The sequence below is a fragment of the Ursus maritimus genome, unplaced genomic scaffold (assembly GCF_017311325.1).
Source record: "Ursus maritimus isolate PB19 unplaced genomic scaffold, ASM1731132v1 scaffold_7, whole genome shotgun sequence".
In the NCBI taxonomy this organism is placed as follows: Eukaryota; Metazoa; Chordata; class Mammalia; order Carnivora; family Ursidae; genus Ursus; species Ursus maritimus.
The window spans coordinates 38957757-38975132 of NW_024426885.1; the positions used below are offsets into that span (position 1 = coordinate 38957757).

Genomic DNA, 17376 nt, shown 5'->3' on the forward strand with positions numbered 1-17376 from the left:
AGCTTCGGGAAGGTGGCGGCCCCGGCCCAGCCCCGGCCGGCTCCTGCCCGCCCCTGCCCGCTGCCCTCACCATCCCGGCCGTGCAGTTTGGCGGGCCCGGGGGCAGCCACGACCGCACCCGCCGAGTGCGGAAGCCGAGCCCCGAGCCCCGAGCTCTGCTGCCCCAGCACGTGACCGCTTCTCACGTGACCCGGCTCGCACGTGACCGGATGTGCGGAGCCGCCGGAAAAAAGCTGCGATCACGGACTAGGGAGTTGAGTCCGAAAGCCTGCAGCTGGCCTAAGGTGGAAGCTGGGAGGAAGAGAGGATGCCGACGCCAGAGGGCGCTGGTGGCCGGGTTGCCCTGGAGTCGGAGGGCGGAAGCGGTGGCTGCAGAGCTCGCTGCCACCCCGGCTCATCTCAAGAGGGTACCCCCGAAAGGAACCTGTGGAACCCGCTTAGTGGCTTCGGCCGTCGGGCGACGTGGGCGGAGGGAAAGCTTTCCCGGCTGCGTCTCTTCCTGTTGCATCTCCGCTGCCCTTCGCTGCTGGGTCAGCGCACTGGCGCTCAGTAAGTGGAGGAGGACCGACTAATCTGACCGTCACCATGCCTGCCGACCTCCTCGGTTTCAACTCATTGTGTAGGTCCCGCTTAAATGCCTTTATCAACTCATTCAACGTTGCCCACAGATTCAAGTGCAGACTTCTCATAAGACAAGCAAAAATCTTTTATAATCTGATCCCCGCTGCGAACATATCTTCAACTCTCCCAGCTCCCCACTAGCGCTCAGTGATCCAGATTTTTCCCTTTGCTGAGTCCCTCTTGTGCCAGACCAACTTACTTCTTTAAAGATCCCAGTTTCTTTTCATCCCTTTATGCCCAAGGGCAAGTTATTTAACCTCTGTTACTTTTCCCCCTCAGAAAAAAAAGGAAGATACGCATCTTCCAAGGACATGGTATTAAGTGTGGTGCTATTCTTAAAACAGCTAGCACGACGCCTGCCTTCTGGCGAGCATTAAACGTGGAGCTTACCCCCCCTTTCCCTATGCTCTTTGTCCAACTCTTGGACTTTCTTTTGTTTTCGCCTCTATCACCTCAGTGAAAACTTGCCCGATTATCCCACGTACAGTTTAAATGCCCTTGTCGTTTTCTATATATTTGTACAAGTATCATAAAATATTACATTGTATTATAATTTATATCTCTGTGTCCAGTTAATAATAGCTAACATTCATGAAGTGCTCAGGATTTACCATTTTATACATATTAATTTATTTAATTCTCACAATGACCCTGTGAAGTAGGTACTATTATCTTTATTTTATAGTTGAAGAAACTGAGGCACAGAAAGATAAGTAAATTCCTCAGGATTAGACGATCAGTAAGGCAGCAGAGCCAGGAACCTACACAGTTAGCCACTATGCTACACTGTAGCTAGTCTTAGTCTTGTAGGGAACTTTATTTTTAAGTGACGGATCTACCAGCCTTCTAATAGATTGCCTCACATTCATAAAAAACAGAACAAAAACCTTTCCAATTTGGTTGGTAATATTTAGGTGAGCCAATTAGTGCATTTGCATCTCATCTGACATCACCAACATCAGTAGCCAGGTAATGACCCTGGGCTCAATGTGCCTTAATAATGTTAATCACCATCCCAATTCTCAAAGCCCCTCACCCACACCCTGGACCTTATCACCTGAGTTTCTTACTTCTAGATCTGGACTGCAATAGAGCAGCCTCTTAATTTTTCAGGTCTTTCTTTTATTCCCTAGTCTGTTCTCAACTAACCCAAACCTCGTCCCTCAGTTCTTCCCTTTTCCCCCAGTGCCACCTTCTTAGCTTTATTTCCTTCTGTGTTCTGCGTAGCACGCATGATAGTAGCCATCAACTTCCCTTGAAAGCTTTTTAATATCCTCATGTCAACTTTCTGAGACATAGCTCTGCTAGCTCCTAACTTTGAATCAGTCCAATTATGTCCTTTCTCCTTTCCTGCACCTAGGTTCCCAAATGAAATCACTACAAATTCATATTTTGCAAATTTGGCTGAACCCTCAGCACTGATTAGCAGTCCTTTTACTTTTCCTTGATCTTTATTCTTATCCTTGATCGGCTCCCTTCCATAACTTCACCACGTTTTTCATATCATCTATCCACTTGCCTCTGCAAGACAGAACAGACTTCCTCTTCTCACCTCATACTTAAAATGTTTCTATGTATACACACCTTCTGTATCTCATACAACTCTTTATTTGCACACAACAGAATTTGACTGGCAAATGGACAAAATTGAATTTGGGGGAAAGAACCTACAGAACTCACAGGTAAGGAAAAGCTAAGCAGGCAGGGTTTGGGAAGAGCATAAACCATAGGAACTCAGGAGTCCTCTTTGAGCTGATGCCACCAGAATGACCAAGGTCCAATCATTTCCCTTCTTGTGTTTCTTTTCTGAATTTTCAAATTCCTGAGATTTATAGAATCTGATTGGCTTCCCTTAGATCATACTCCCACTCCTCCCACCTCTAAGTGGGACCCCAAACAAAAATTTGGGACTGTTACCAAAAGCAGAGCTAAGAGATGTTATGAAAACAAAAACAACAGGATACATGATCCCTTACATCTTTAGGGCATCACAGGCTGAGAAAGTTGACAAAAAAAAAAAAAAAACACATGTTTTTATGCTTTTATAATGCATAGCTCTCAGATTTCACACTGAAATAGCCCCAGTTTTAAAATATCCATAGTTGAGGTTGACCATCAAATGTGTTATACATAAGAACTGATTTTCTAACTCTACTTTCTTGAAAATAAAGCCTAGCCAACCTGCTTTATTTTACAGAAGCCTCTCCAGTGGGCAAGCCATGGTTCTTTTAAGAGTCATTTGAAGTGCCTGAGAGATTTTCTCCAAGAACGGGCAGTTCAGAGGCTCGACATGAGGAAGTCAGAAATGCTTCGCAGTCAGAAAACCCAACACCAGGCACCCCACAGTAAGTACAACATTCTCCTCTAAGGGATCTTTGCTCTCGGACCTGGGCAGAAAAACTGATCCACAGACAGAGTGACAGAGGCTGATGAGTTGTGGGAATCAAGCAGCTTTGCTTGCTGATGCTAAACTCTGACTTTATATGTCAACAAGCAGCACTTTCTGAACCATCAGGAATGTATTTGTACCACAGCCTTTCTCCCTGCCTCTATTAATCATTGAGCTCTTTTTTTCTGAATATGAGAGTGAGTCAAGGCTTTAACTCTAGGGCGGCCTGATAAAGGTTCAAGAGTTGGAATTTTGAATTAGCTGCAAGTCTTTAGGGTTTGGGTACTATATGACATTAAATAGCCCTTCCACATATTTATCCAGCCTCCCCTTGGCTCTGCTACTTGCCCAAATACATCAGAAGGCAGGCAATCTGGCTGCACCCTCGAGTAATGCCAACATCATTCCCAGAAGTGGTTGGCAAGTCTTATTGGGAGACATTGTAACCTTCCTAGGAGTCCAGTTCCTGCACTGACAGCTTAATGGAAGCTAAACTACTAGGAAATGTTCCTACATCATGATAGTTTTGCTCACCCATTTGCTTCACTCTTGCCAGTAGCAAGTCTGCAACTCCTACATTTGGCAAAGAGATTGATTATATATAATATTTCAATATTTTATAAATATAATAGTTGTTATATATAATTAAATTTTTTCTCATCTTTTAATGTTTTCACTTTTTAATTTGAAATCGTTTCAGATTTATCAAAAAATTGCCAAAATAATACAAAGAATTCCCATATATTCTTAACCCAGTTTCTGCAAATGTTTATAACCTACATAAGCATAGTACAGTCAACAAATCAATTAATATTGATGCATTATTATTACCTAATCTATAGACTTCCTTTAAACTTGTCACTTGTCCCATGTCCTTTAACGTATCTAGGACCACATGGTACATTTGCCATGTCTCCTTAGTCTCCTTTAATTCTGGAAAATTCGTTCATCTTTCTTTTTTGTTGATGACCTTAATGTCTTTTTGAAGAATATTAGCCAATTCTTGTATACAATTTCCCTCAGTTTCCTCATGATTAAATGCAGGTTGTGCATTTTCAGCAAGAATACAATATAGAAAAATCAAATATGCAAAAATATTTTGGCAAACAATGAAAAGGAAAATCTGAGGAGACCTAATCTTATCAGACAAGAAAACATACTCTAAAGCCTCTATAACAAAACTGTGCAGTATCAGTGCTTAAGTAGACAAACAGACCAGCAGCATAGAAAAGAACAGAAAGCCCCAAAATAGACCGAGGCACATTTGAAAACTAGGAATATTGGTAAAAGGGTCATCTCAAGCTGCTGGGGCAAAAATGGACTTTCTAAAAAATAGTGCTGAAACAACTGGGTAGCCATTTGGGAAAAGGTAAAAGTAGAACCATACCTAACACTTCACATAAAAATAACCTCTGGGGCGCCTGGGTGGCTCAGTCGGTTAAGCATCTGCCTTCAGCTCAGGTCGTGATACCAGGGTCCTGGGATCGAGTCCCACGGGAGCCTGCTTCTCACTCGCCCACTCCCTCTGCTTGTGTTCCCTGTCTCGCTGTATCTCTCTCTCTGTCAAATAAATAAATAAAATCTTTAAGATTAATTAATTAATTAATTAATTCTAAATGGATTAGAGGTCTAAATGCAAAAACTGAAAACATGCAAGTACTAGCAGGCAACACGAATGACTTCCTCTTTAGCTTCAGTTTAGGGAAACTCTAACTATGACTTGAAATCTAGAATAATAAAAAAAATTGATAAATTTGAATACATGAAAATAAAACATTTCTTACAGTCAAAAGCCATCATAAACAAAGTCAAAGGACAATTGACAAACCAGGAGAAAATATTTGCAACATATGGCTAATGGCAAATGGCTAATGACATATGGCTAATGACAAATGGCTAGTATCACTAATATATTAAGGGGACATTAAATAGCTCTTAAAATTGGGGCACCTGGGTGGCTCAGTCAGTTAAGCGTCTGCCTTTGGCTCAGGTCATGATCCCAAGGTCATGGGATCAAGTTCCATATCAGGCTCTCTGCTCATCAGGGAGCCTGCTTCTCCCTCTCCCCCTGCCTGCCACTCTCCCTGCTTGTGCTCTCTTTCTCTCTCTCTCTGTCAAATAAATAAACAAAATCTTTTTCAAAAAAATTAAGTAGCAAGACACCACAAAAAAAAAAGGAGAGTTACTTGCCAGTGTCCCTGGTGAATGTAGATGCAAAAATCCTCAACAAAATATTAACAAACCGAATCCAACAATACAATAAAAAAAAAAACATTCCTCATGATCAAGGGGGATATATTCCCAGGATGTAAAGGTGTTTCAGTATTCAAAAATCAATCAGTGTGATACATCATTTCAATAAGAGAATAAAACCCATATGATCATCTCAATAAATGCAGAAAAAGCTTTGACAAAGTACAATACCCATTCATGATAAAAGCCCTCAACAAGGTAGATCTAAAGGGAATATACCTCAGCATAATAAAGGCCATATATGAAAAACCCACAGCAAACATCATACTCAATGGGAAAAAACTGAGAGCTTTTCCCCGAAGGTCAGGAACAAGACAAGGATGTCCACTCTCACCACTTCAACATAATACTGGAAGTCCTAGCCACAGCAATAGGACAACAAAAAGAAAGAAAAGGCATACAAATTGGTAAGGAGTAAGTAAAACTTTCACTATTTCTAAGTAACTTGACACTATATATAGAAAACCTGGAAGACTCCACCAAAAATCTACCAGAACTGATAAATGAATTGAGTAAAGTTGCAGGATACAAGATCAATGTACAGAAATCTCTTGCATTTCTATTCACTAATAATGAAGCAGCAGAAAGAAATTAAGAAAACAATCCCATTTACAAGTATACAAAAATACCTAAAAAATAGTAATAATAAAATACCTAGGAATAAATTTAAACAAAGTGGTGAAAGCCATGTACTCTGAAAACTATAAAATACTGATGAAAGAAATTAAAGACAACACAAAGAAATGGAAAGACAGTCCAGGCTCATGGGTTGGAAGAACAAATATTGTTAAAATGTCTATACTACCCAAAGCGATCTACAGATTCAATGCAATCCCTATCAAAATACCAATGGCATTTTGCACATAATTAGAACAATACTAAAATTTGGGTGGAACCACAAAAGACCGTGAATAGCCAAAGCAAAGAGACAGAAAAACAAAACTGGAGGTAGCACATTCCAGACTTCCAAGTCATATTACAAAGCTGTGTTATCCAAAACAGTGTATTACTGGCACAAAAACAGACACATAGATCAAGGAAACAGAATAGAAAACCCAGAAATAAACCCACAATTATATGGTCAACTAATCTTTGACAAAGGAGGCAAGAATATGCAATGGGAAACAGACAGTCTCTTCAACAATTGTGTTGGGAAAACTGGACAGCTACATGCAAAAGAATGAAACTGGACCACTTTCTTACACCATACACACACAGAAAAACTCAAAATGTGAGACCTGAAACCATGAAAATCCTAGAATAGAGCACAGGCAGCAATTTCTCTGACATTGTTTTAGCAACATCCTTCTAGATATGTCTCCTGAGGTAAGGGAAACAAAAGCAAAAATAAACAACCAGGACTGCATCAAAATGAAAAGCTTCTGCACAGCAAAGGCAACAACCAACAAAACTAAAAGACAACCTACTGGATGGGAGAAGATATTTGCAAATGGCATACCCAATGAGGGGTTAGTATCCAAAGTATCTAAAGAACTTATTCAACTCAACACACAGAAAACCAAATAATCCGGTTTAAAAATAGGCAGAAGACATATACAGACATTTCTCCAAAGAAGACATTCAGAATGCCAACAGACACCTGAAAAGATGTTCAACATCACTCATCATCAGGGAAGTGTAAGTCAAAACCACAATGAGATATCACCTCACACCTGTCAGAATGGCTAAAATAAAAAACTGAAGGGGCACCTTGCTGGCTCGGTTGGTGGAGCGTGTGATGCTTGGTCTCAGGGTTGTGAATTCGAGCCCCAAGTTGGGTGTAGAGATTGCTTAAAAATAAAATCTTAAAAAAAAAAACCCTCCAGAACCAATAAGTGTTGGTAAGAATATGGAGAAAAAGGAACCTTCTTGAACTCTTGGTAAGAATGCAAACTGGTGCAGCCACTGTGAAAGATAGTTCCTCAAAAGGAGGTTCCTCAAAAAGTTAAAAATAGAACTACCTCACCATCCAGTAATTGCACTACTGGATATTTACTCAAAGAATACAAAACCTCTATTTCAAAAGGATACACCCACACCTATGTTTGTTGCAGCATTATTTACAATAACCAACCAAGTGTCCATTGATAGACAGTGGTCAAAGATATATATATGTAATACACACCCACAGTGGAATAGTATTCAGCCATAAAAAAGAATGTAATCTTGCCATTTGAGACAATAGTGAGAGTATAATGCTAAGCAAAATAAGGTAATCAGGGAAAGACAAATACCATATGATTTCATTCATGTATGGAATTTAAGAAACAAAACAAACAAAAGGATAAAAGAGAGAGACAAACCAAAGAACAAATTCTTAACTATAGAGAACAGATGGTTACCAGAGGGGAGGTGGGAGGGTGGATGGGTGAAATAGGTCAAGGAGATTAGGAGTGCGCTTGTGATGAGCACTGAGTAAGTATGGAACTGTTGAATCACTATATTGTACACCTAAAGCTAATATAGCACTGTATGTTAACTGCACTAGAATTTAAATAAACAAATAGCCTGATGACAATGGCACTTCACATTTGCAACAATTAGGTCATATACATTACTGTGATCAACGTTGACCCTACATCTTTAAACCATACCCATCATCCTTCTTTGTACATCACCACCACCACTCCCATTCATAGCCAATAAAGGAAAGCCCCAAATAGCCCAGGGTCCTCCGCAGCTGTTACTTGGGGCTTTCCTCGCTCCATGCCCAGCCCAGTTCTACTCCAGTTGCATCAGCTACCAATCATGAATTGCATCTCTGAGTAGGCAACCAGTTTTAAGGCCCCTGAACTTGGTATGACACTTGATTTCTTTGTCTTTGACCATTGGCAAAAGATTTTGACTCAGATTCTCTGCTCTGATTTTTGTCTCATTTGGTACTCCAAATATTAATTTGAGCCATATGAAACTGCTGTCTTTTTAGGACAAAAACACAAATATTTTATATGGTTCAGCGTAAAAAATTACTCTTGGATGAGTCCAATACTCAGGAACTCAAGAGCTGGCATGAGCCTCTTGGCCAGCACAGCAGCAATCCTGGTTCCCAGCTTAGTATATGTTCTATTTCAATTTTGCTTTCCCAACTGTTTAATTATTTTATTATAGTCTCTTCTGATACCTGCTAAGTCCCTTTCTGTTCCTTTTTAGAATTATTCAGTGTTCTGTTGCTTATCTCACCATTTCTTTGCATAGCTTATCATTTCTTATTGAAAACCAGGCATTTTAAATAATATAATTTGGCAACTCTGTAAGTCAGATACCTACCATCCAGGATTTATTTTAATGTTTGTTGCAGTCATTGTTATGTGTTTGTTTAGTGATTTTCCTGTACTAATTTTGTAGTCTGTTTTCTTTGTCAGGTGTGGCCACTACAGTCTCTGCTCACGTAACTTAGGGGTTAGCCAATGATTGGACAGAGATTCCTTAAATGCCTGGCACCAGTAAATCTCCCAGCCTTTGCCAAGGCATTGTGTCTGTGTGTTAGGGCATATCTTAAATCTGGCAGTTTACAACTCAGGCATAGCCTTCATTTCCTGCTTACACAGAGCCTCAACACTAACCAGAGGTGAGAGATTAGAGCCTTCTCAAGTCTTTCCTGGGCATGTGCTTTGGCTTGTACATCAAATGGCCTCTAACTCCCCAGGAATGTGTTGGTACTTTTCAAAGTCTTCTATGCACATCTCATTCCCCAAATTTCCTTTTCAGTTTTTAGGCAGTCTCTTTGCTCTACAAATGTTACCCTTTTACCTGCAATGTTGAACAGTCACTACTGATTTTCTTTTTTTAAACAAAATGTTCCAGGAAAAGGCTTTCACAGTGAGTAAGCTCTGAGTGAGGTCAAATAAAGATAAGCCCTGTGAGTGGGAATTTCCAGGAGCCTCTAAAAAGGTCAAACTATATAACTCTGTAGGAGTGGAGCTTTTTCAGAAGCCCCAAACTTGTCTGTTCTCTCCAGTGGTTGCTAGGTGGTTCCACAACTACCATGTTGTGAGGCTGTTGGCTTTCAAAGCTACCATAGAGCTGGGATGAGGGGGATCAGAATAGGGCAAGTTATAATTCTGAAAAGCTCCCTGTTCTTACTGGGAGTCAGCCATTTTTCTTAAACAAATGTTCCTTGGATTGTTGCAAGCCTTTGGTGCATCTTCAGAGTTCTGAAAAAGTTGATTTTTTTAATGAAATTTTTTGCCAGAGTTTTCATTGCTTTTATGAGGGGGTGGATTTTTTGGAGGTTCTTAGTCTGCCATTCCATTCTCTGGTGGAATTTTGAAGTTTCCTTTCTGTAGATATTATACATTTCTGAAGTTTATTCCTAGCGTATTTTGTTGCTATTTTTTTTAAGATTTTATTTATTTATTGACAGAGAGAGACAGCCAGCAAGAGAGGGAACACAAGCAGGGGGAGTAGGAGAGGAAGAAGCAGGCTCCCAGCGGAGCAGGGAGCCCAATGTGGGGCTCGATCTCAGGACCCTGGGATCAGGCCCTGAGCCAAAGGCAGACGCTTAACGACTGAGCCACCCAGGCGCCCCTTTTGTTGCTATTTTAAACGCAATATTTTCTTCCACTGTATTTTCTAATTGGTTTTTGTCTTTATTTAGGAAACCTCTTTTCTTTTTAATTCCAGTATAATTGATGTACAATGTTATGTTAGTTTTAGGTGTACAATATAGTGATTCAACAATTCCATACATTACTCAGTGTTCATCATGATAAGTGTCCTCTTAATCCCCTTCACCTATTTTACCCATTCCCCCAACCACCTCCCCTCTGGCAACCATCTGTTTGTTCTCTATTGTTAAGAGTTTGTTTTTTGGTTCATCTCTTAATTTTCCTTTGTTTGTTTCTTACATTCCACATATGAGTGAAATCGTATGGTATTTGACTGACTTATTTCACTTAGTATTATACTCTCTAGATCCATCCATGTTACTGCAAATGGGAAGATTATATTCTTTTTTATGGCTGAGTAACATTCCATTGTATATATACACCACATCTTCTTTATCCATTCATCTATCAATGGGCACTTGGGTTGCTTCCATATCTTAGCTATTATAAATAATACTGCAATAGATACAGGGTGCATATGTTCCTTTGAATTAGTGTTTTCAAATTCTTCGGGTAAATATCTAGCAGTGGAAATATGGAATCATATGGTAATTCTATTTTTAATTTTTTGAGGAACCTCCATACTGTTTTTTATGGTAGCTGCACCAGTTTGCATTCCTACCAACAGTGTAGGAGGCTTTTTTCTCACATCCTCACCAACACTTGTAGTTTCTTGTGTTTTTTATTTTAACCATTCTGACAGGTGTGAGATGATATCTCATTGTCGTTCTGATTTCCATTTCCCTGATGATGAGTGATGTTGAGCATCTTTTCATGTGTCTGTTGGCATTTTGAATGTTGTCTTTGGAGAAATGTTTGTGTGTGTCTTCTGCCCATTTTTAATCAGATTATTTGGTTTTCTGTGTATTGAGCCATATCTTTAGATACTTTGGATCTAACCCTTTATCAGATATACCATTTGCAAATATCTTCTCCCATCCAGTAGGTTGTCTTATTTAGGAAACTTCCTGATCATTGTACATTAATTTTGTATACAACCATGTTATTGAATTGTTGTATTGCTTATAATAGTTTTGGTGGTGGTGGTTCTGAGTTTTCAGGAAAATGAAGGTGTTTTCTACAAATAATGATACTTTTGCCATCTTTTTTCCCTCCAATGTTAAATCGCTTTTTCTTATTTAAATACATTTGTTAATACCTCCAAAGCCTTGTTAACAGTAGTAAGAATGAGCATTCTTGTATTTTTCCTGACAAGTGGATATCCTTTCATTATTTTACCATTAAGCTTGATGCTACCTTTTTTTTCAATCATCTTCATAGTTTTTAAATACATGCAGGTGACCTATGCTTTCTGCCTGGCTATTCTTCATCATGGCTTCATTTCAAGGCAAATCTATCCCAGCCCTTGCTTGTCTACGCCGGGCTCCTTCTAGTCACAGCGTTCTTCCATGTCTCCCCCTGGAGCAGAGCAACCAGGATTTCATCCTCTGGAGGAATACCCCAAACAGAGAAATACAGCACAGAGATGATGATAGCAGTGACAACATATCAGAGGGCAATATTTGAGAATATTAAAGCAAATATTTTAAATTAGTATTAGCACACAGAATCCAGAAGCACATTAAAGTAACAATAGGCCAGTAACATGTCTTTTTTTCCAAGTACACAACAGTCTTCCAATAAAAGGGAATTTGATAATATAAGTTGCCACCCTAGAAGGTCAAAGAAGGTGATCTACTCTCTTATACCATACATACCATACACAAAAATCAACTCAAAATGGATTAAAGACACAAAAGCAAAGGCAACAAAAGCAAAAATAAACAAGTGGGACTATCTCAAACTAAAAACCATCTGCACAGGAAGGAAAACATCAATGAAATGAAAAGGTAACCTATGAGATGGGAAAAAATTTGCAAAACTGATACAGATCTGATACGAGGTTAATACCCAAAATATATAAAGAACTCACACAGCTCAATAGCAGAAAAAAAACCCCAAACAATCCAAGTAAGAAATAGGCAGATCTAAATAGACATTTTCCCAAAGGCATACAGATAGCCAAGGGGATACATGACAAGGTGCTCAACATCACTAACCATCTGGAAAATACAATGAGATATCACCTCACCTGTTAAAAACAACAACAACAACAACAATAACAACAACACAAGAAACATCAAGGGTTGAGGAGAACATAGAGAAATGGGAACTCTTGTGCACTGTTGCTTGGAATGTAAATTGGTGCAGTCACTATGGAAAACAGTATGAGTTTTCTCAAAAATTAAAACTACAACTACCATATCCAGCAATTCCACATCTCAGTATTTATCTGAAGAAAATGTGAACACTAATTCATAAAGATATATGTACCCTCATGTTCACTGTATCACCAGCTAGACCCCAAGGCCTGACCTTTACTGCCCACCTACTTATACTCATTGACCTTTGCCTACATTTTTCCTTGTTATTCTTTTAACTCAGGCAAATGGAAACCGAAGCACCCTCAAGCAATAGTGACTGCCCTGACAAGACCTCCTGCTGGCTCAGACCACCCAGACAAGTTTGAGCGTGACCCCACTGACCTGGGATTGTTCCAAAGACCTTTGCAGGATATAATTCAGAAACAGCCAGATAGAAGAGATGCATATGGAGGAGTATGTGGGGAAGGGTGTGGAGTTTTCATACCCTCTCTGGGTGCCTGCACCTCCCAGTGTTCACCAACCCAGAAGTTTTCAGAAACCCCACCCCCCACGCCGGGCTTTTACAGAAGCTTCATTATTACATAGGCATAGTTGATTAAGTCATGGCCATTGGTGATTGATTCAACCTCCAGCTCTTCCCTTCCCCTGAGGTCAAGCCTCTAATAACTTCTAATAGCAAAGTTGGTTCCCCTAGCAATCAATCCCCACACTTAGGGGCTTCCAACGTCACTTCATTAATATAAATATAGATGTAGTGGAAGGGGGCTTGTTATGAATAACAAAAGACACCTTCATTGCCCTTATCATTTAGGAAATCCCAAGGGTTTTAGGAACTCTGTGCTAGGAGTGGGAATAAAGACCAAATACATATTTCTTACTATAAATCACAATATTACAGTGCCCCAAATGAGGAGCAAAAGAAATGGCATCTCGTTACTTTGCACACATCAACTTAATTTTGATTTCAAGTCCCCATCCCACTGGGATAGTAGATAATTTCATCTCAGCCCTTTGGGGATTTTTTTCCTGTTCTCCAGGGCATGCCTAGGTTATAGGGATTACACAGAGTCAAGATTTTGGAGGGGGTGCCCATGTGGTTTTCAAACTCCTGTCTCCTCATGTTTTTGGGGAGACACTCATTGTCTCTGGCCCTGTGGTCTCTGGATCTATAGCTGGTGCGTGGGGTGCAAGAGCACCTGTGCCAGAGGGTCCCAAACACACAAGGTTCAGCCAATTGCCACTGACAGAATCCACAGGCAGAAAGGCAAGCGGTGGTGAAACACGAAAGGAGTTTATTTCAGTGAGGCCAACACCAGGAAGACAGACTAGCATCTCAAAGACTATCTCCAAAGTGTTGAATATACTTCCAGGTTTATATAAGGAAAAGGTGAGGCAAAGGTCAGTGGGTACATGCAGCTGGGAAGTCAAGGTCAGGTTGGTCAGGTTGTCTTGGGGTCAATCAAGTAGGGTCTTGCCAGCTCAGGACCATCCTTATTGCTTGAGTGGGTAGTTTAAGTTTCCATCTGGGGATGCTTTGCCCACAGGGTCTTTTGTCTAAGTTAAGAGATAAGCTGGAGAGAACTTAATGAATTAGAAAGTACTGACTGAGGTCAAAATGGAGTTAGTTTGGAGTCCTTTTTCGATACTTCATTATTTTTATTGCATAATAATATTTCAATGTATGGATAGACCACATTTTGTTTATCCATTCATCCATTATATACATTTGGCTTGTTTTTACCTATTTTTTTTTTGCAAATACTGCTATAAACATTAATGTACAAGTATATATCTGAGTACCTGTTTTCAGTGCTCTTGGATATATACCTAGGAGTGGAACTGCTAGGTTAAATGGTAACTCTATGTTTGACTTTTTAAGGAACCACATCCAGTTTCTATATCTCCTTGTTCTTGGCAACCCTTGCTTTTATCTCTCTTTTTGATTATAGCCATCCTACTGAATGTGAAGTGGCATCTCACTGTGGCTTTGATTTACATTTCTCTAATGACTAAAGATGTTGAGCATCTTTTCATGTGCTTACTGACCATTAGAGAAGACTCTTTTTAAAACTTTTAATTTCGATTTAGTTTCACATTAACAAAAATTTCCAAAAGAGTAAAAAAAAAAAAAATCCTATATACCCTTCACCCAGAATCACCAACTGTTAACCTTATGTCCCCATTCAAGTTATCATTTCCTCTCTCTGAGGAATCTGAGAGTAATGCGCATTCATCATGCCCCTTTTTCCGTGGATAGTCCTGCGAATTTCCTGAGAGCAATGGCTTTTTCCTTAAACATGACCTCAGTACATTTATCAAAATCCTGAAACTTTTTTTTAAAAGACTTTAAAGTAATCTTTACACCTAACACAGGGCTCAAGCTCACTACCCTGAGATCAAGAGTCACATGCTCCCCTGACTGAGCCAGCCAGGCGCCCCAAAATCCTGAAAACGTAACATTGATAAAATAATTATCTAATCCACTCTATATTTGAACTTCACCAATTGTCCAGCTAGTCTAGATTTGAGTCCAGGATCCAACCCAGGATCACATTTTTTAGTCGCCTTTAATGTGAAAAAGCTCCTGAGCCTTTCTTCATCTTTCATGGCCTTGGTATTTTGAAGAGTATGGGCAGCTATTATGTAAAATATGTTCACATGATGTTCTTGTGATTAGATAAAGATATGCATTTTTGGCAGGAATTCCACAAAGGAATGTCCTCAGGGCATCATAGCAGGAGGCTCATTTTAACCCCGACCTTGGCAATATTTTTGATTCTTTGGTTAGGTAGTATCACTCAGCCTCCGTTGAAACTGCTGTTTTTTCTTTTGTAATTAATAAGTAATTTGGAGGAGTTACTTTGAGTCGATATAATATTCTGCTCATTAAATTTCCATTCACTAGTTTCAGCATACTGTGTCTTTATAAAAAATCAGTTCTGAGGGGTGCCTCTGTGGCTTAGTTGGTTAAGCATCTGACTCGATTTCAGCTCAGATCATGATCTCAGGGTCATGAGATAGAACCCCAAGTTGGGCTCTGCACTCAGTGGGGAGTCTGCTTGAGATTCTCTTTCTCCCTCTCTGCCCCTTCTCCCCTCCCAATAAATAAATCTTAAAAAAAAAAAAAAACTTGTTGAGTACCTGCTATGTGCTGAGTACTGTTCTGGGTGCTGGGATTACAGTGGTGAGCAAGGTATGTCCAGTTTTCACTTCATGGCACTTGCACTTGTCCACTTGGACAAGGCAGGTGATAAACACATAAAATAGTATCAGGTAGCAGTAAATGCTGTGAATAAAAAGCAGTGTGAGTGGGTGGGGGATGGGGTAACTGGGTGGTGGGCATTAGGAGGGCACGTGATATGATGAGCATTGGGTGTTATACGCAACTGATGAATCATTGAACACTAAATCAGAAACTCATGATGTACTATATGCTGGCTAATTGAATTTAAATTAAAAAAAAGAAATGCAAAAAGCAGTGTGGAAGAAAGGAGAGTGTTGCAAGCAGAGGACTGTTCTGAGCTATGACCTGCAGTGAGGGAGTAAGCCTCTGAATTATCTGGGGGAAGAGCATTCTAGAAAGAGAGAGCATAAGTACACAATCCAGGGGTGAGAATTTTCTTCCTGGGCCAGCACAATGTCCACCATCCCATTGTCTTTGAAATCTGTGCTGAGTGTCAGCAGGCATTTATCATCACATTCATCCAGTTCCCTCTTACAGTAAAAACCTGAAAATTAGTTAAGAGAAACCTCACTAAAATGGAGCCAGGAGACCAGAAGGGGGAGCTCTCCAGCCCTACCACTGCATCAATTTCTGGAAAAACTGTCAATTCAGACCCCAGCAGAATTGTCAACAGGAAAAAATCATCAGTTATAAGCACCAACGGGAGAAATGTACATTGCATCTTCTACTTCAGCAACAAAGTCAATGAGAAACCGTCATCACCTTGTACTCCTGCGTTACTCCAATGGACTTTCCTTCAAAACAACCCCTCCCAACTTCCTCTTCCTTCTCCAGAAAATAACATTCCTTTCCTTTGTTGGACTAGCCTATGGTTTTTGCCATAGCTTGCTTGTCCCAAGTTACAATTCTCTGCTATACTTGAATAAACCCATTTTTGCTGGTAAAATAACTGTTTTATTTCTAAGGTCATCGAAAATGTATTTGTTATACATTTGTTATACATTTTGTTATACAAAATTGAGATAAAGTGAAATAGACTAGAGCCAATATCCATTTCAAGAAAAATGAGAGAAAGCAAATTTGCTTGGGGATGTGGTCTCTTCTTCACTTGTTACGTTACCTGTCCGGCTCCTGTAAGCATTTGAGCTTGCCACCCCAATAGAGAGCTGACTCCCTCATTTCCCAAAGAGGAATCTAAGACTGTAACCGCACTCCAACCAGGAGTTAAGGATTAAACTTCTTCAAGCTTCTACGCTCCCTGCTTGCTGACCTAAGCTCCCTGCTTGCTGACCTAAGTCTCTTGGTCTGTAGCAGAACTAACCTACTTTCCTTGAGATTTGCAGGCCATTGGCCTTGAGGAGTGAAGGCCCAGACATTCCCAGAAGGTAAGACCTGACCACCATAGAAAACACCTGCCGCGAAGGGGCGTGGGTCCTGGGATCGAGCCCCACATCAGGCTCCTCTGCTGGGAGCCTGCTTCTTCCTCTCCCATTCCCCCTGCTTGTGTTCCCTCTCTCGCTGGCTGTCTCTGTCAAATAAATAAATAAAATCTTAAAAAAAAAAAAAAGAAAAAAAGAAAACACCTGCCGCTCATGCTGGCCAGTCTGTTCAGGGTCATGTCCACATAAGACTAACTGCCTGGGCACTACTTCTCCTTCATGGAGGCCCCTCCCCTCCTTCCCCATTTCCGGCGCCTTCGCCTTTAAAACCCTTCAGCTTCACCTGGATGGGGAAGATGGTCTTGGAGATGTTAATCCATCATCTTCCCAGGTTTCCAGCTTCCTGAATAAAGCGATCTTCCCTTTTCCAATATCACTTATCTCTTGAGTATTGATTTTCGAGTGGCAAACAGCAGAGCCTGAGTTCCAAAACCGTTCCCTGCCTGGTAACAAGATAAGGGGAGGGTGGCGTCTTGCCTCAGTCTCACACCGATTTAGCTGTACGCTCCTTTTTACCTTGCCCACCATGGCAAAGATTAGTAACTATGTGTGACAGGCATTTATTTTCCTAGTGAACACCTATTAAAGGAAGGTGGTTTGAAAAATAAAAATGAAAACATGTGGGCTGTGTCCTAAGTTATTAGGCTGGTTAGCTTCTGTTGGAATTCCCTGATGCCAAAGGTCATAGGAGGTTCACATGCGTTGTCAAGGGAGGCGA

The 17376-nt window shown here is 40.3% G+C and overlaps 1 protein-coding gene and 1 long non-coding RNA gene across 6 annotated transcripts in view; one reads left to right on the forward strand and one right to left on the reverse strand.

Annotated features, from left to right (window-relative positions):
* The window catches only part of WASHC2A (WASH complex subunit 2A), a 51332-nt gene extending 51119 nt beyond the window's left edge, over window positions 1-213 (reverse strand). For all 4 annotated transcript variants that reach the window (XM_040624118.1, XM_040624120.1, XM_040624119.1 and 1 more), the window contains exon 1: window positions 71-213. In XM_040624118.1, coding sequence (XP_040480052.1) covers window positions 71-73 — 3 coding nt within the window. In that variant the 5' untranslated portion in view covers window positions 74-213. The remainder of the gene's footprint in view (window positions 1-70) is intronic.
* LOC121101226 lies at window positions 214-16159 on the forward strand. Of its 2 annotated transcripts, none has more exons than XR_005833178.1 (3): window positions 214-619; window positions 2819-2966; window positions 15744-16159. It is a non-coding gene; the product is annotated as an uncharacterized LOC121101226 (long non-coding RNA). The 2 variants fall into 2 exon arrangements; XR_005833179.1 differs by having other exon boundaries at window positions 15757-16159.
* Window positions 16160-17376: the final 1217 nt, after the last annotated feature.